This window comes from Myotis daubentonii, chromosome 11 (genome assembly GCF_963259705.1).
Source record: "Myotis daubentonii chromosome 11, mMyoDau2.1, whole genome shotgun sequence".
In the NCBI taxonomy this organism is placed as follows: domain Eukaryota; kingdom Metazoa; phylum Chordata; class Mammalia; order Chiroptera; family Vespertilionidae; genus Myotis; species Myotis daubentonii.
Genome location: NC_081850.1, coordinates 34,059,994 through 34,080,237, shown reverse-complemented (window position 1 = coordinate 34,080,237; position 20,244 = coordinate 34,059,994). Strand labels below are relative to the sequence as shown.

The following is a 20,244-nucleotide window of genomic DNA, read 5'->3' as shown; positions in this document are numbered from 1 at the left end:
CATGGAACAGACTGATAAATCTCAGAGGGAAGGCAGGGAGTGGGGAGGTGGGGGTAGGGTGAAATTAACCAAAGAACTTGTATGCATATATGCATAACCCATGGACATACAATAGTGTGGTGAAGGCCTGGGAAGGGGGCAGGGCTTGGCTGGAGGAGATCAAGGGGGGGGAAAGGGGGACATCAGTAATACTTTCAACAATAAAGATAAATTTTTAAAAAAAGAGTGGACATTATTCTCTAGGCAACTGGGAATGAATGCATTTGAGCAGAAAAACTATATATTTTATCCTTCATTTTGGGAAGTATATGGAAGCATGAAGGCAGAATGGTAAAGACAGGAGTTGATGCAGGGAGATTCATTGGAAGGCTGTCTGCGTTGTCTTGGAGAGACACAAAGTACCTGGACTAGAGTAGTGGAAGTGGGGCCAGAGAGGATGGTGAAGAGGAGAGACATTTCAGAGGTGGATTCAACAGGATTTGATGCAGCCATGTGCAGTGTAAAGTCTAGCCCAGCCAGTCACAGGAAACCCAACTGGTCTCTCCTGCCAGTCTGCCCAAGTTCTGAAGTCAGACTCCAACACACCTGTAATGCCCGAGTGAGTTGAGAAGGCTCTGTGGAAAACATCAAAACCAGCCTGGCCCATGGACGTAGGGACCAAGTAGTCCTCGAAGGAAGGCACCACACTGCAGGAGCTGCTGGGTGGCATGGTCCTCTGGGAGTCAGGGTAGTGTGGGGGGCAGAATGTCTGCAGCTGCCCATAAAATCCTGAAATACAAGCACAGCATTGAGCTACTGTCAGGCACAACTTCCAAAGATCATTCCAACCCAGCTAGACCCTCACTCAGCCTAGATTCATATGACAAAATGCTTTGAACTTTTAAGCTCACCTGTAAAACTTTCTAAGTAAGCATCTGGAATGTACCATTTGGACAGAAGCTCTTCCACCTTCAAGGGCTTTCAAAGTTTGTTGGCTTATGAACTTTTTATTGCTGCTCTGGTACCTGAAACTAGAAGGCATCTTACTTTCTCTAGACTATCCAAAGAGTCCTGGACTCTGAAGGCCTGACCTTCAGAAGACATTCCTTCCCAGGCTAGAGTTTGAGCGCATCTTCCTAACCTTCCTTTATCCTACACTCTGATTTTCACACTTAGTAAAAATCTGAAGAATGTTTTTTTAAAGGCAACAGAGATCTAGTTATTCACTTGTCCTTGTAACAGATAAATTCATACATGTTTATATCTTCCTCATTATTTTGAATAGGTACATGGCATTCCACAGTTAGATTACTGCAATTTACTCAGCTATTATTGTTGTTGATCTTTGCAACAAATGGGAAAACTGAACAAATAGTATAATGAAGAAATGTGTGGAAATATTTCTTAATATTTTAAAATAATCATCAACATTTTGCTAATCACGTTTCACTTCTCTTAATTTTTTTGGTCACTTAATGGAGTTTTCCTTGGGATCCTATGTGGTCCTTTTCTATAATCTTCCACACCTTCCTTTTCCTTTTTCCTCTTTGCTTCCTTTTAGGCTAATGGATTACTTTCTTGGATTACAGTATGCTTTAAAAAATAAGTAATGAAATCATCATTCGATACTTTACTGAAGGGAGAGTTGCAGTTCTGTTATAAACTCCATGTCATTGTCTCCTTAAAAATAAAACATGAATGTCACTGTCTATGTCAGTGGGCTATTGTGAAAATTAAGCAAGTCATTAGATAAGGAAGCCCATCTATAACATTTAACAGTGCTTTATAGATGTCAGTTATTATTAATACCATTACTCTGTTTTTGGTGGGAAAAAATGAGGGATTAGTAGAGGAAGTGCCTCAGGGTCCCTACCACAAACATTAAATGTTAGAGAACACAGAACTAACCCTTACCCTAACCCTAACCCTAACCCTAACCCATGAACTTTGGGCCCAAGCCCTGTGTGCCTTCCTTTATTAGAACTGCCTCTTCTTAGGATGGAAAGACTTTATGTTTGGTTAAAGAAAACTTTGATGAGCTCCTATCATCAAGTAGGGGAGGTGCTATTTGGGTTCTTTTTGGCTCTCTTTAAATACAACCAGGGTGCACTGACATATCCAGCCTATTATGCTCACAACTCTTCTCATTTCTGATTGTTCATACTACCCTTGGCTGGGAGGTCTGTTCTATGGTTACTAGGAGCATTACCAAAGAATATGAGCAGAACTGCTCGTAAGACATAGGCTGGCCCTCTAGGAGCTTATGATCCAAGACACAAGGATAGAGCAGTTTTATGCACAGGGTACACTCATAGAAGAAAACAAAATACTAGTAATAATATCCTTTATAAGCAGACAATTGTATACTTTATATAGAATCAAGAAAAAATCCACGTAAGGTTTGGGGTAACATTAAATGTATGTTAGCAGTATAGACTAGGAAAATACCTAAAGAAATTCCATGTCAGGACAGGAGAAGAATGGAAAATTATTGGCTCTTCTCTTTATTTATTTTTTCTTTATTGATTAAGTTATTACATATATGTTCTTATCCCCACATTGCCCCCCCCCTGCACTCCCATGATCAGATAGTCAAACCTCAGAGGGACAGTAGAGGAGGGTAGGGGTAAGGGGGAGAGATCAACCAAAGGACTTGTATGCATGCATATAAGCCTAACCAATGGACACAGACAACAGGGGTGGGAGTGAGGGCATGAGGCTCTTCTCTTTTTGATATTCAAAGGTTCCATTTGCTTTCAACAGACAGACACAGGCAAACCACCTGAACAGACCTCTCAAATACCCACATAATTGGATCAGCCAACATGGACAAACTGTCAGTCCTCTAGCCATCAAAGAAATAAAAATCAAGGCAATGATAAAATACTATATTCCACCTATCACATTAGTAAAGATTCCTAAATATTCTTGGTGCCAGAGTGAGACTGGTGAAGAAGTCACTTCTGCATAGTGTTGCAGACATGGCAAAAGAGTATAAACCTTTTGGAAAGCAATTTGACAACCTGTATCAAGAACCTGAAAAGTGTTCATACTCTTGGATATGACAATTTTACTTCTGAGAATGTATCCTAAAAGTATAGTCCAAAGGAGAAAAGAAATTCTGCACAGATGGTCATCACAGTGCTAGTTGTCATTTTAGAAAGTAAGATAATGTTTAAGCAAATAGTGGTACATCTACATGATGGGCATATTAAGTAGCCATTAAAATAATAGTTATAAGGAAATTTTAATAATGTGAAAAGACTATTATAAGGTTCAGCTCGAAAAAAATCCAAGATACAAAGTTGAATAGAGAGACTAGGCTCCATGATGTGGAAGTCTATGTATAGGAAAGACTACAAGGCAGCATATGTATAGTTGTCCTTTTATTTTCTTTATATTTTTTCTGAATTTTAATAGTGATGAAAAGCAAGTACTTTGGAGCCAGATTTCCTGGGTTCAAATCCTAGCTCAATTGCTTACTAATTGTATAGGCCTGGTGAAGTAGCCTGTCAGTGTTTTAGTTTTCCAATTTGTAAAATGGAAATAAACATAGTATCTACACCTCACTGAATGATTATGAAAATTAAATGAATATTTACATATTATATAACAACCTAATATTATAATTACATGATTGATATTTATATAATATATATTTAATAACAATTTATGCAATGTATGTTTACTAAATAAGGAAAATAAAAATGTAAAATTATTCCACAATAATATAGTTCTTAAAAATAAAAAAAAAAGTGTTGAGAAATAAAGTTTTAAAAAGGCAATAAGGCCTCCAGCAATAACAAAATGTAAGAATGAGCACAGAAGTGAGCATTCAGCTCATGTACAGTTCCCAGGCAGACTTCTCCGGACCATTCTTAGCCCTCTGAGGACTTGAGCCGTATACCTCATCCTGAAGTTGGTTCCCAGATCCTGCACTAGTTGACACACATCCTGATTTCTTCACTTACCAAGTGTGGGCTCAAAATAGCAACAAGTCTGAATGGTCTGAAAAACCTGGGATGTGCAGCTTTGTGGTATGGGAGTTCCTTAAACTGACCATGACTTTGGGTGCCTGGTGGCCAAGCACATGCAATCATGGCATGCCCATCAGGAGGAAAACATGACCAGGAACCACCATGGTTGGTTTCTTAGAATGTCATAACTCCTCATTGAGCAAAATAGATAGTATTTGCTATTTATCCCTATGCTTGCTCTGCTTAAATTCGTCACCCATAAATTCCCTGATAGCATTCCTCAGTGTAATATTACTCTTCCAAGAAGAGATGACATTTTTTCACTGAACTCCCTCATTTCCCCAAATTGGGAAATAATTCATTCAGGTGTGTCAGGTCATGATAGAGACTTTCACCTGTCTTTTGTGAAAACCAATTCATCCTCTCTTGCCAGTCTTCTCTCATGCCTCTATGAAACAGCAGAAATGGCATATGGCTTCAATCTAATTGGAGGGTTCTGATGTGTAAGAGTATAAAAGGTTTGGGATACAGTGAAATATACCCGACAAAGTTAAATAGTAAGCCCAACATTCTGGGCTCCGCTTCCTAGTTTCCCCTGTCCATCTGGACCTGAGTGAGAGGGCAGAGTGGACTGTAATTCCTGCATGTGGGTGTCTTGGCTGACACAAGAAATATTCAAAACCAGAATGGCCCCACAAGCATGTTTTATCACTCTCACAGCCAACTCAGGGAAAGAAAATCCTCTTTTATTAAATCCCTCCCTCCAAGAAGCCAGTTACTAGGGATGCCAAAAACACTGGTGTGGATGACTGTGGTCACTCAAATCAAAGAGCTTTAACATATCCTCTCCCCAGTGCTATTTCCATAAAACTAATGAAATTTTAAAAAATTCTATTAGGGTCTTGCCACACACACAAACTGAGAAAAATCCTAACTCTTTTTTTTTTTTTTTTTTTTTATGAATGGCTCCTGTATTCCAGCTGCTGGATTTCACATAGTACACTTGGAAGAAACACTGCCTCTCGGACCCAAAGCAAAATGAGGAAAGATGTTAACACATTCTCTGAGCATAAAACCTAAGAGCAGTGGCAAGGTCAGCCAATCTGTCAGTCAGTAGGTCAATTGTAGTTATCAAATGCTGATCAAGGTACTGTTGGACAGACCAATGAAACGTAAGAAAATACCTTGTCTTTGTGGATGGGTAATGCAGTTGGAGTGAGAAAACACACATTTATGATAGCGTTAAGAATGCGCCTATGCATCTATGTTGGTAATAAATGTTAGGTGTCCTATTTAGTTATAAAAACCACCCCTCCCCCATTTCAGAGGTATGTTACCTCCAAGAATGGAGGGGATGGGACGGCGTGGGGGTGAGGAGGAATGTGCACATAAACTGATTTTACCCAAGCTGCAGCTCCTAAGGGTCAAGGGGAATCATTCCTCCTCTTGTAAATTTTGGGAAGTGTGTTTTTCCTTCTAAAAACTAACCTGTTTCTCTAACAATAAAAATATTTGGAATTAATTGTACCAACTAGAAAATGTAGAATAGTATAAACAAATATAGGAAAAATTATCTTTATTTTTACAATTCAGATATAGCCAGATATATACACACAAAACTGGAATATTATACATATTGTTTTGTATACTGTTTTGTCCCCTAACATTATCTATGAGCTTCACATATTATTAAATTTCATTCTTAAAATCCCTTCCTCTTTGTCACTGGTCATTGATGATAGATTAGATCAGGAGTTCATGGTCATTCCTTCTGCTAATGATGATAGAGCAGCCCCATGAATCTGGGTGTGGATTTCCTTCGCAAAGTGGAAGTGGGAAAATTACAGGAGAAATGAGTGTGTTACTAACTATGATAACAGAAGGGAATTCTCCAGGTAGCATTGTCCAATAGAACTTTCTGTGATGATGAAAATGATCTATCTATCTCATTGTCCAATACAGTAGCTGCATGTGGTTACCCAGCACTGGAGACATGGCTAGCGGGACTGAGGAACTGACATTTACATTTTATTTAATTTTAATTAATTCAAATTTAAATAGCCACATGTGGTTCTTGGCTACTGTACTGGACAGCACAGCAAAGATTTAGGGCAATCTTTATTCCCAGGGTTAGCAGACTTTGTTTTAGGAATGTTTCTGATTAAATTCCTGAAGGAAGAATGCATGACCCACCAAGTGTTAAAATGAAAACCATATAATGATTCTTAGACTCCTGGCCTTAAAGAGAGGAAGTATATTAGACTCTTTATTATATTGGTCTTTTCCTTACAAGTTTAGCACTCCAATCTTTGGTAAGTACTACAGTAAAGATATATCAATAAGTAAATAATGGTCACCCAACTCTCAACCCCTCAAGAGGGCTGATGAACATTGTTTAAGCTAAACTCCCAGGGCATTTCAGCTCTCCTGGAGAAACCACTTTTGCTTCTGTAAATAGGAGAAGCAAAAGGGAACGTGTCACCCACATCCCTGCAGATTGGGAGCTAGGTCACCACACCCACTGCTATGAGGAGTGCATGAGCTGTGATGTTCAAAACAGAGGTTCTACCCAACTGCATACTCACATGGATGGAGTGAAATACCGTCAGCCTGGACCTTGTCAAGTGCTATGTTAGGAGCTGTGTTTTCAGTGGGTTTGTTTATGTAGCAGATGGCTTTGCAAAACAAAAAAAAATTTTCCTTTATGGTGAGGCTGGGAAACACCACCAAATTCTGAGTACCAGAACAGTGCTGGATGGACAACATCCAGAACCAAGGCTGATCCTTTCTTGAGGTAGACATTGCCTGGACCGTAATGACCACATATAGATGCAGAAAGCCCATGTGTGGAACATCAGGAAGGTTGCCCCTAGCTACTTCCACAACTAGACCATAGCCCAATCAGGCTGACAAGATCCTTTGTGAAGGTTCTCAGAAACAACGCTAAGAGCACTCGCTTCCCAAGACGCCTTGATATCTTCGGATGGAAAATCCCTCAATCCCTGTGGGATCAGAGTGCATTGTTTCTGGGTTCTGGCCAAGCACTGTAATGTTCAGCCCAAATCTCAGGAGTCACCATTCCCTTGATCTTTCAGAAGAAACACTGACTAAGGTGTGTTACCTGACTTTGCTGTTGTATTTTTAGAACATGGGGTATTCACAGTATCTACTTCACGGTGTAACTGTGAAGATTAAAGAGGATTATAAGAGACTAGAGGCCAGGCACACAAAATTCGTGCACAAGTAGGGCCTCTAGGCCTGGCCAGCGATCAGGGCCAATCAGGGCCTTTTGGCGGCTGGCCAGGGCCTCCCTTTCCTGGTTGCTGGCCAGGGCCTCCCTTCATTCTGCACTACCCCCTGGAGGTCAGTGCACATCATAGCAAGCTATCAAACTCCCAGTCTCCCAGTCGAACTCCCGAGAGGACACTTTGCACATTAGCCTTTTATATATAGAGACTAGGGGCCCAGTGCAGGAAATTCGTGCACTGGGTGTGTGTGGGGAGGGGAGTGTCCCTCAGCCCAGCCTGCCCCCTCTCACATACTGGGAGCCCTCAGGCGTTGACCCCCATCACCCTCCAATCGCAGGATCGGCCCCTTGCCCAGGCCTGACGCCTCCGCCAGAGGCATAGACCCCCATCACCCTCCGATCGCCTGATCGGCCCCTTGCCCAGGCCTGACGCCTCCGCCAGAGGTGTCAGGCTTGGACAGGGGACCCCCATCTCCCCCTGATCACTGGCTCTGGCCCCCGCCCAGGCCTGAGGCCTCTGGCCCAGGAATCATGCCTGGGCAGGGGACCCCCATCTCCCTCTGATAGCTTGCTCCACCCCCCGCCCAAGCCTGACGCCTCTGACCCAGGCTTCAGGCCTGGGCAAGGGGACCATCATATCCCCCCAATCCCCGGCTCAGCCCCCCACCCAGGCCTGATGCCTCGGCCAGAGGAGTTGACCCTCATCACCCTCCGATCACCAATCACCGGATCGGCCCCTTGACCAGGCCTGAGGCCTCTGGCTGAGGCGTCCGACCCGGGCAGCGGGGACCCGCAGCTGCAGCGGCCCTGCGATCATGGGCTCCGCTTTAGGCCCAGGCAAGGGACCCCTAGCTCCCGGGACTGCCAGCTTCGACCGTGCCCAGCTCCCATCGCTGGCTCCACCCCTACTTCCTGCTATCACTGGCCAGGGTGGCAAAGGCACCTGATTCTCCGATCATGGCTGGGGGGCAGGGCAAAGGCGGCCCCAGGGCCGCCTTTGCCCTGCCCCCCAGATCTTAGCTCCCCCCTGGGTTTCCGATCACTGTCAGTGGCAGGGGGCTTCTTCCTGCTTTCCCTTTCGCCTCCCTGCATTGTGCCTACATATGCAAATTAACCGCCATCTTGTTGGCAGTTAACTGCCAATCATAGTTGGCAGTTAATTTGCATATAGCCCTGATTAGCCAATGAAAAGGGTATCGTCGTACGCCAATTACCATTTTTCTCTTTTATTAGATAGGATGATGCATGTAAATGCCCAGCATGAGCCTGGCACAGAGTTAGCACTTTGTAAATGATACTCTTCACTTTTCTTTTCCCCTATTCTTCTAATCACACAAGCATTCCAATGTTTATGCTTTCATTCACTCAACAACAGTTTACTAAGGATTTACTCAAGTGCTGGAGACACAATGATGAATAAAACATGATACATGTCTTGTTGGAGTGTATGTTTTAGGTGAGAAAGAAAGATAAGCATATAAATGAGAAACCAAATAACAATTTCATACTGTATATGACAATAAAAAGGAAATTTTCTTTAAGGAATCTATAGAGATGCAACTTTTTTCTTTCCAGAATATATTCAAGGTAGGAAGAGGGGGGAAAAAAAACAATGAAACAGAAACAAGTTTGGGTGTTCTGAAAACTTTTTAAGAAGTGTTGGCCATGGCTCCTTTTGTTTGGCCCTGCCTCATGATAGCAGGGATAATTAGGAGGCCACCTCACAGCTCTGCTGAGGACCAGCCTTGGCTGAGGGGTGCACACCTAGTTTGTGCCTGGGTAGCAGAGACCAGTGGCAGAGGCAGAGCTGACAGAGCCTAAGCTTCTTGGTAGTACACTTGTTTTCTAGCCAAGTGGAAGGAAGAATGTATATTTACAAGCTTCATGACTATTTTTCAGCAGAGACTATAATTTTGTCGGTTACTTTGGAAAGTGTAGAGTTTTTGGCCTCAGCCACATGACGGCTGCATGTGCAGGGGCATGGATAAGCCCAAGGGATGAGCAGAAGGACTCAAATCAGAGAGCTCCGGGGATTGGGATTTATAGAAAAAGACATGTGAACCTACTTCCCTTGACTCACAAATTTCTTCTTCTCCTACCCTCTGGCTCTTTGTGACTCCCCGTACTCTCTTTGAGCCAACCCCTCTGAATACCTTCTGAAAGCCACGACATAAACCAATGAGATGAAAGAGAACAACACAGGTAAATCTGTTGGTAAACCTCCTAAAGGCCCTAAGAATAGGGTCTCTGGGGTTACATCTTTTTAGCCTTATTAACTGCATTCAAATATACTCAGAGAAAGTCCCTGGAATCACACACCTCGTACTCACATGGTACCTTAGTATTAGAAAACACTTAAGATTCCTTCTTAGGTAGCCATCTGACATTCCTGTCTTTTATGTAGGTGACTAACATAAATGTTTTCTTTTTATAGACAAAGAGATGGAAGCAGAGGGAACTTTTGAATCCCTTGCCATTATAGCCAATACTTTGTTTATATAATACCATGCAAATAAGAGAAAAGTGGAAAATTCATACAACCATTTTAATACTTACAAACATCTAGAATTTGAAATGACTCATGGATCTAGTGTTTATCTTAAAACAAATGGCAGAACTAGAACAGTCATCATTTACCATCCAACTGAGTTCAGACCTCTCTCAGTTGCAGTCCCCTTGCTCTAGCATTTTAAAAGAATGTTTTCATTAGTGTTATTATACCAATCATTAAGAAAATTCTATCAGAAGGAAAAAAACTAATACTAATTTGCTCTGAGAAGGGACTGTATTTTACATAGAAAATCATCCTTACACCAGTTTTTGAGATAAGTAGTATTGTCCCCAATTTATATACAAAGAAACAAAAAGTTAAAATAACTTCCCCAAATCCTCACAGCTACCAAGTTTCAGAACTAGGAGCCAAACCCTGGTCTGTTTAGTGACATAGTTCACATAGATGATTAGGGCTTAATAAGCTCATGGACCAAATCAACATAAACAAAATCTTGCCATTTTTGTTGAGGTCCCTCACTGCCAAATCACAGGCCAGATTCATAAAGGACAAACATTTTCCTTAGGGAAGAAAGCACTGAATTAATTAGTACAATTGATGAAATCACCTAATCACTGAAAAATTCTAAAAACCCTCAAGAATAGAAACAGGGACATTTCAGAATTTTTTATGTGTGCCAATTTTCTGATTTCATTACTATTTTATTTCTATCCATTGCATGAATAACTTGAATCTAGGTTTGAATCCTGGGTGATTCACTGACCAACTGTGTGTTCCTTCTTGAGCCTCATTTTCTTTTAAAATATCTATTTCATAGCGTGTGAAAAACATCATGAGAGTGTTTATAAAAGCATCTAGTGCATTCCCTGGTATGTAGTAGGTCCTCAATAAATGGCAACAATCATTATTACCATGAAAAGCTTGGAAGTATTTATAGATTCTGTATAGTGCACAAGCCATTTTTTATTTTTATTTTACTTTAGTGAGAGAGGGAGAGTGAGAGAAACATTGATGTGAGAGAGAAACATCAATCAATCTGTTACCTCTTGTATGCTCCTGACCAGGACTGAACTACAATCTAGGTATGTGCCTGGACCAGGAATCAAACCCACAACCTTCAGTGCACAGGACCATGCTCCAACCAACTGAGACACACTGGCCAGGGCATAAGCCATTCTTAAGCAATTTCTCTCTCATAATACACCGCCCTTAAATATAAAATGATGTGTGAAATTGCCACAATTTGTCTTGGTTCCTGGTCTTGGCCATAAACATCATCCAGGTCTTATCTAGCTAGAACTCCTCTCTGCTTCCTCCCTATTAGCAGTGGAGAAACTGTCTCCTCATTTTAATACAGAGTCTATAAATGGGGAAGCTGCAGGAACAGCTCACAGACTGTGTAAAGAAGACAGATTTTTCTTTGGGCTCAGAACTGAACCAGCTTGCAAAGCACTAGAGCTATTTACAACTGACATTTAAGCAGCTACTGTACTGAGGAAGAGGAAAATAATGGAAATAATAACCCTTAAAATTCCACTTGGGCGCATTCCTACTGAAGGCACCTCATGATAGTGGCTCAGAAGCTGACCCCTGGAACAAGTGCCTGGTCCCCTTGCCCTCAGATGGGCTGCAGCATGAGGACTTCCAGTTAGAAAAGTCCACTTGCTTCCAAGAAGCAAGGCCATTTTCACCTAGAGCTTCTGCTGCCAGCCCACAGGCCACACAGAGATGCATTCTGAATACCCTGGGTGCTCTCCTTCTCTTGTGCCCCCACATGTACCACTGTGAGCCACATTCTCACCCTGGGAGCTATACACTCATTTCCAGGGTGTGGGGTACTGAAAGGGGGAGACGGTCTGCTATGGATGTCTGTACAGGTTTGAGTAAAGAGATGGGAGTGGGCAGAGCGTGTGCAGAAATGGAGCATAAGGAAATGGGAAAAGGCCGCATGAGAAGAAAGGCATGTGAAAAATACTTTTGGTTAAGAGATGTAATTGATTTTCATTTAAATATCTCCAACCCACAGAAAACTCTAATGCGTGGTGGCCTATGGCTTCCAAATTCTCAAAATGATAAGCTGCCAAAGTAAACTAATTGCAATGTGTCTCAGTAATTGTCATGTGTGGGTACATACAGTTATAGTAAAATGGTTCAGTGAATCCTGAGAGCGATAATGCACATTTTGAGATTACATAAAATAGAGATTCTCAAAACCAAGAGATGCATGTTTAACAAGGTATTCCTTATATGAAAGATTGAAAGGCTCTAAGGACACCTTCAGATGATTTTTAATCATCTAAAAGTTTTCTAAATAAAATCCTGATAGAAAAAAAAAACAGAAAAACTTTTATTTCATTTGAAATGGGGGAGAAGAGGTCTTCCGATGGGCATCTCTTCCCCATGGGCTGGTCCACAGCCCTTTCTGGGTCTCTTGGAGATAAAGTTTTAATAAAGTGATCATAAATTATACTCTCAACAGGTATGGATCAAGATGATTTCCCTTCCTAACACAGTGCCTTTCTCTTACAAGTTAAGTTCTAGGTCAAGGTGAAATTATGGGGCCTTACTGGAGTGACTTAGAAGTATTGGTCTTACTTTGACCCCATGCTGATCTTGTGGCCTAGACTTCTGTTGTCTAGCTGTAACCAAACTCTCACATTATATCCACTGCACGGTGACTTCTTGCTTCTCTGAATCCAAGTCTATGGTTATACAATCTTCGTACTCGAATCTCTCAAAGAGTGGGCCCCAATAGCTTGATTACTTCTCCCACTGAACCTCTGCCTCATAGTTAAGTCCCTGTTACATACTGTCATGCCTTTTTAAAATCCACAGTCTGGAATATTATACTGAGATAAAACTGGGTTTGAAGTAAAAGAGTACAGAAATCTATATAAGTGGATTTGAGGTACCAGAGTGGACATTGCATTGGTGTAACCTAAAGAATGTCACTGGATCCCAGGATCCCTGTCACCTCCTTTCATCTGGCTTCCAGGAAACTTGACAACTTTTTTTAAATCTTGTTAGGCCTTGTGAACACTGACCACTAATCTGGACAATCCAATTTATGACCTTCTGTTTCTGCTCCACCCTTCCAGCTAGGCGGACTTCTTCCCACTGCCACTGGAGGGTCATGTTCTGGTGGTTGTGATTGGACTACAGGGTCTTTCCTTTCCTTTCTTGCTTACTCTTATTCCATTGCACACCAAACTCTTGATTTTTTAAGTTTATATTATGCATCTCAAAAATGTGGTAATGTGCTGCAGGAAATAAACAGATCAAATGATTCCCTGCCCACATATGGAACAAGAGGAATACTCTCTCACTGTTCAGTTCAAAGGCTTGGCTTGGCAAGAATTATCCCTTATATATAAGCTCAGAACAGGCAGGGACTTTTATCTGTACTCTCTACTGGTGTAGAGTTAGCATCCAATTGGAGCTGAACATGGAGTATGAAAAAATGAATGACAAGCACAGCTAGATGCTTTGGTGACAACAGTGATGGTGAGGGAGCCACAGCTGAGCTCAGAGATTCTGATCTATGAACCTTATACACAACAGTCCATCAGAGTTTCAGAAAAGTAAAGTGACTTCCCTTTCTATCACTGACTTTATTTTAATGGAAGAAGAATCAAAGACGATGAAAACATGATTGGGCCCGTCCAGTTGACCTGGAGGGTTTTGCTGCTCCAAGTCACCCTTTTCTGCTCAATGCTAGTGAGGCCACTGAGGAAAAAGAGTGGGCAGGAGAATTAAGCAACTCATCTCATCCACAGAACACCTTGTGTTCTTTCAGGAAACCATCCCAAGGTCAGGGAACTTAATCAACTACTCTGAGTCTCATCTCTAAATAGGGGCAGAAATATATTTCCTTCTTTCTTCACAAAGTTATAATAAGGATTCAGGTATTTATCCAACAAATATTTTACTATGAAGTTTTTTTTTATAGTTAACCAAGAACTGATGAAAATTTTGTCCTTAAGAGTAAATGATAAAACATATCTCATAATAAAAATGTAGGTATTATTAGTGGTTTTGATAAAAACACTGCATTAACATATATCCACAATGCAAAAGACCTTGGGTAACTGCTTGACTAATTCAGGTCCTATGAATCATTATTCAGATCCCATTATTTTGTCATAATGATGAGGAAATTTAAGAACTTGAAGGAAAGGTTTTTACTTTGGGATGTGATATGAGATAGGTTTTGGTGGTGAAATGAGGGAAGGGAGGGGTTGGTTGTTACACTCAAATGATCTAGAAAAATGCCTGAAGTTTTCACCTCAATAGACTTGCGTCTTATAAGGTCTGGGTCTCAAAGACCTGGGAGAAGAATGAAATGGAAAGCTTAGTCAGAACAATCTGGTTAGAGAAGGAAAACTCCTGTCATCAGAGAGAGCACTTACAATTGTAAGTAAACCAACTAGAAATTCTAAGAAACTGGGATTGTTTAGCAACATAGTCTAAGCCCAGATGATCTGAATGGGCACAGATCAAACCAGGTCTAGTGTTTACTGTTGTTCTGTTTTGTTAACACAGTGGCCTTGTAACCAGTAACCCAGATGTTCCTGATGTGTGGGGTATTTTTCCCTTTATTTTAGGAAACTCCACCCACAGCTATTCACATTTTTTTCTTCTAAACCATCAATTGCTTATTGTATTTATAAGGAAAGTTCCAGCTAAAACTACAATAATTACAAGACACAGACTGCCATTAATATGTTCATCCTTGAAGAGTACAATGGGACAGTCACTAAAATAAAATTTTAAGAAATATTTAACTTGATTTTAAGAGCTGCATTCACTAGAGGCTAAACTTTATAAGTTTCAGATATCACAGAGAACATTTGCTTCTGGCAGAAACATCATTACTTCCCCCAAAAGAATGAAAAAGCACTAAATCCGTAATAATGTTCATTAAACATTCTGTTTTTAAGTAAACTGACAGAGAAGTCACAATAGTCAATGAAAGAGAAATTTTCTGGATATCTTCCTTCTCTTCAATAAGTTTTTTATTTCCAATTAAGAAAACATTCACAAGTCGCACATGACACAACTTGACTGGCAGGGTGAAAGAACAGGTAAACTACTTAATCAATAATATAAATACCCAAGTAATAGTTCCTGTTACTTAATCCCTTTTATGACTAAACTACCTTTAGTGCTCTTAATAAAAATATGAAAAGATGCTCAATCATGTTATTAACCAAAGGAAAAATAAAAACAACTCTGCTGTACAAATTGGCAGGAATTAAAATGATGACAATATCCAATGTGGGGAAATGGGAACTCCAATGCTCTGTTGGTAAGAGTCTGAACTGGTATTGCCTTTGGGAAAGAATATATGCCAGTACCTATCCAACTTTAAAATGTGCATACCTATTGCCTGGCTGGTGTGGCTCAGTGGTTGAGCGTTGACCTATGTCCCAGGAGGTCACGGTTCAATTCCTGGTCAGGGCACATGCCCGGATTGCGGGCTTGATCCCCAGTGTGGGGTGTGCAGGAGGCAGCTGATCAATGATTCTCTCTCATCATTGATGTTTCTACCTCTCCCCCCTCTCCCTTACTCTCTGAAACCAATAAAAACATATTTTTAAAATGTGCATACCTATTAATTGAGCAGTATCTCTTTCAGAAATATTTCCTAGAGAAAGTAGGCAAAGCACATATATGTGTGAGAGTATTTGTGTAAAAACACATACACACATACATCCTATATAATGAAAGCCTAATACTCTAAGTGTCCAACCATACCACTGTTTGACCAGTCGCTATGATGTGTACTGACCACCATAGGGCAGACACTCAGACTGGTAGAGTAGCTTGCTGCTAGGGTCTGGACTGGGCGAGACAGGCCGGACATATTCTGGAGCCCTCCTATGGTCCCTCCCCACCCGGCAAACCTCCCCGGGCCGCTCCCTGGTTGGCCTGATCGGGACTGGGTGAGATGGGCCGGACACACCCTGGATAAATCTGTGCACCAGGCTGATTTGGGCTGGAACCCAAGAGGCCAGGCCGAGGGACGCCACCAGTGCATGAATCCATGCACCAGGCCTCTAGTACATACATAAGGACATTTAACATAGCATTGTTAGTAAAAGCAAAAAATAAAGATATACATGTCTATCAATGTGGAAATGATTACGTTCCTATAAGTACTATACAATTTTTTTAAAAAGGAGTTGATCTATATACATTGACCTATAAAACAAAAGCATGCATCTTATTAAGTTAAAAAAATATAAGTCATAAAATACAGAACGTGAGGCCATTTTTATAACAGGGCATGTAGGTATGTACATATATACATACAAGTATATGTAAGGACATACACACACACATTTCATTTCTGTAAGCATTTGAAGAGATCTGCAAAAGTACTCACTATCTTAATAACCATTACCTTTGGGCAGTGATATTGAGGTTAGCATAAGGCTGGGAGGTAACCTAAACTCTTTGTATTCAAGTACCCTAAGCACTTAAAAACAAACAGAAAAAATATTTAATTTAAAAAGTAAAAAATAAATTTTAAACTATACATAAGTGTGGTGCTGAGAGCATGGTAACCCTGGCCAGCTCCCCCCACGCTTGTGCTTCAGTAAACATAGCACATGAGAGGATGAACACACAGACACACACCCACTGGGGACTCCCACTGGGGACTCCCACAGGGGACAGTTAGAGAGTGGTCACTGCCTCCCCTAAAGAGACAGTGGCAGCACAGCCACTGGCGAAGAGCACAGATTCTGTTGCCAGGTGGCCTGGGTACAGTTTCCAGCTCCATCATTTGAAGATGAAGAAATTTGGGGCACGTTGCTTAATGTTCTAGTGTTTCAGATTCCTCATCTGTAAAATGGGAGTAAATAATGCCTTCTTTATAATGCTGTTGTGAGGATTAATGAGAAATCCCATGATAAGCATTCACCACACTTGCTGACACAGACAAAAAAACAACAACACAAAGACTTTCAGCAATTTGTGTGCCAAGACACGAGATCAAGCAGTTGGTGGGAAATTGTGAATCATAGTACTTGTATTGCTAGCAACATTTAGTCCTGTAAGAAACCCCATCTTTAATGGTTCCACACTTAACCTCAAAAATAATTCCCAAGTAACAAAAAAAACTTCCACAGGACTGTGTCTACAGGCACAATCATGGAGGAGAATGAGTATGGGCTTTGGGGTCAGCCGGTGCTCATAAAGCCAGTTCTGATACTTTTATTAATGGTTTTGCAAGGGTTAAACAACGTAAGTGGTTGTAGGCAGAACATACAGTATCTAGTACACAGTAGAAAAATAACAACACTAAATAGCTGTAGTGAACTTAGCATCTACGTGGACCAGGCACTTTTCCTCATTCTCATACCAACTCTGAAGGAGAAGCACTACTACCCCTATTAGATTCAGGAAACTCAGGACATTGCATGACTTGCTCATGGGACTCCAGGCATATGTGCCTGACCCCAAAGTCTTCTTTATTTTGTACAGCTCGCTGTTTGTCTTCCTGCATCACCTTGGGCAAGTCACAATTTCCTCTTCTGGGAACAGCCTCTTCTGAGATAATATGACCAATGTGAGAGTACATCAGCTAGTGGCTGGGAAAGCTCTGAAAACTTCAAAGTGCTTTTGGGAACAGGGGAATGCCTTAAAAATGCCTCTTGCGCAGAGCTGCTACTGCACAGAGCTTCACTACCAGACATTCAACACTAGGTGTATTTCATGTATCCCCTTAAAATGCAAATACGCATCAGAAGGTATCCTACAGAATCATTAGATCATCCTATTTCTTCTAGAGAGAAGTCTCAAGTAGTTTTTAAGAACTGGACATCTAAAGCGAAGGGTTAGAAATTGGAGGAAGTGCCCAGAAAAGAGGGGGCATGGAAATCTGGTTCTAGGTCATAGCTTTGCAGAGGGCTGGCTCCACCAGTCCGACTAAGAAGCCATGAGGGAAAATGTCTCTTTTTCTCCTCCCCTTCTTTCTATTCATTCATGTGTATTCAATAAACATTTATTAAGCACTTACTATGTGCAAAGCATTAAAGGAGGATCCAGTCCCTGCCCTGAGGAAATGTATAATTTAGTTATGGTCAGTTGAGTCAGTCATCTTTAATATCCTTACTGATACATGGGTTTGATCTCTGTGTGTGCGCGCTTGCGTGTGCAAATGCTTAACTACATATGTAGATTATTCATAGTTCAGTCATTCCAAAATCAATCACTGAATCAGCCTTTCTGGTTATGACCATCTTATACCTCTCCCACAACACCCAGCTTGTTGAGATGCTGACTGGAACCAGCACACATACCTAAACTTAACTTTTGCTTTGATATAAGTAGCAAACTGTCAGAATTTTTTAAGTACTAGTTCTATAAAACTGTTCTTGGGGTAATTTTTTAGTAATTAAGTGTACAAGAGTAATTAAGAATTTCTCTGGATTTAATCATCAATCCTTACTACTATATAAGCATTAATAACACCGTGGCTGATACCAAAAATCATTCCTGACTGTGACTGCTGATGATAACATCGGAATCACATGAAGCACATTCATTGGCTCATTCCTCTTATGAATATGTCACAAATTTCTCAGTGGAGAATATTACACTGTGGATTTACAATCAATCTCATTTGTTTTCCTGAGTTTCGAGGGGAAATTGTGGCACATGCTTCAGTTTTAAGCAATGCCATTTCTAGGCTTACTGCTTCACCATTTCTCAACCTCACATATGCAGATATGACTAAGTTTCCTGTGAAGGGAGAGTATGTTTATTGTCTCTACAATTTGCCTTTTAAAAAATAACCTTTCCACAGTTAACACTATAAACTCCCAGAAATGAGATCAGCTGTGGCTATGACCCATAGGACTCTTTCTGGAAAGTACCATTGCACAATCACTGTAAGCAAACAGCACACAACCCAGGAAGAAGTTACACTTGTACCTGCCACCCCCTTCCACTTAAGTATCAATGCTCAGAGATTTCTTCAGCCTGAAAGGTGGTTTGGCTGGTGGGTAGGACAAACCATTTACATGGTTTGTTCTTAGAGGCCTGTTGGTGGCTGGAAACCTTTTGTTTCCAGATGCAGTTAATTTGAACTTGGCTGACAGGCTTACTGAGCTCCACACTGAAGTGGGAAAATGCCACCATTGTCTGGGAGTGAACTGGCCTGCTTCTTTGGGGCCTGCAGGCAGGGCATGCTTTAAATCATGAGACAGACAGCTCATGAACCACAGGAGCCAGGACCAACAGAGAAGGCTCCCGCTTCCCACTGCTGCTGCCTTGATATCAAATGGCCCGGGCTGGGGAGGCAGCCTCATGGTGTTTTCCTAATGAAATCTAATGACTGGACCATGGATGATGGAAATCTTTATGTTGGCAGCCTGCAAGTCCAGAGGGGTGAAAACAAGAGTAGGCAATGGAAAGTATAAAAACCTAAGAGAATGGGGTCTAAGGATATAAAATGGGGCAGAACCCTCAGAAAGATACCTCTAAGCTTTACCACTGATTTCTAAGAGGTAATCAGTGTGAATGGATGCATGAGATGGTTCCATTTTACAGATTAGAAAACCATCCCAGAGAACATCTGGCAGACCCTGCAGTGTGCCTATCCAGTAAACATTATGAACAGAACTTCAATTTTGTTAAGCATGGCAAATGCACTAAAACATCTCTCTTCTCAGATTCCCTTGCCTATGAGGGCAGCCATGGGACCGAGCTCAGAGTACACCTGTCCTTCCCTCTTCTCCCCCATTTCTGCCTGAAACTGGGACAAGATATGTAGAGTATCAGCATCCCTACTGTGAAAGGGAGATGGAAGCCACTCTTAGGGATGGCAGAGCAGAAAGTTGGGAGGAGGCTGGCACACTGCTGGCTTTGTGGGCCTGCTTCTCCACCCTGCACTGTTTACTGTTAGATATCTTCCATGCTGCTATACCGGGGTAAACAAATCCCGAAGTCTTGTGCTCTGTACAAATGCATATCCTATATGATAAAAGGCTAATATCCTATATAATAAACGGCTAATATGCAAATTGTTCCCTCGACCAGGAGTTCAGCCAGAGGGCGGGGCCGGCCAGCCAACTTCCCATGGCCCCTCCCCCTTAATCTGTCCCACCCCCAGTCGCCCCCCTCATCAGGGGAGGGGCCAGCCAGCCAACTGCCCAAATCCCCTCCCCACGGCCAGCTGCAGCCCCTCCCCCTGGCCGGTCCACCCGATAGCCCTGATTGGGGCAAGCCAGCCGACCACCTGTGCATGAATTCATGCACTGGGCCTCTAGTTACAAATAACAGGCTCTTTTGGAAAACTAGGATTGGGTCAGACCACTCAAAATCTTTAAAATCTTCTAACTTACAACAGTGACAAAATAATCAAGAGAGAATTTGGGCAGCCAATTCTGTGGGGCTAGAAGCAACTCAGTGGTTATTAAAAATGCACAGAAATGCCAACTGGAAATGCTGGCAGTGACTAAGACAACAGGTGAGAGACCAGCACTTAGGAAGGACTGTGATCTGCCACTGGCTGAGGA

General features: G+C 41.7%; 1 protein-coding gene across 2 annotated transcripts in view; it reads right to left on the bottom strand.

Moving 5' to 3' along the window:
* The window catches only part of GLIS3 (GLIS family zinc finger 3), a 452,058-nt gene that overhangs the window by 3,508 nt on the left and 428,306 nt on the right, over positions 1-20,244 (bottom strand). For both annotated transcript variants that reach the window (XM_059656776.1, XM_059656775.1), the window contains one exon: positions 586-768. In XM_059656776.1, coding sequence (XP_059512759.1) covers positions 586-768 — 183 coding nt within the window. The remainder of the gene's footprint in view (positions 1-585; positions 769-20,244) is intronic.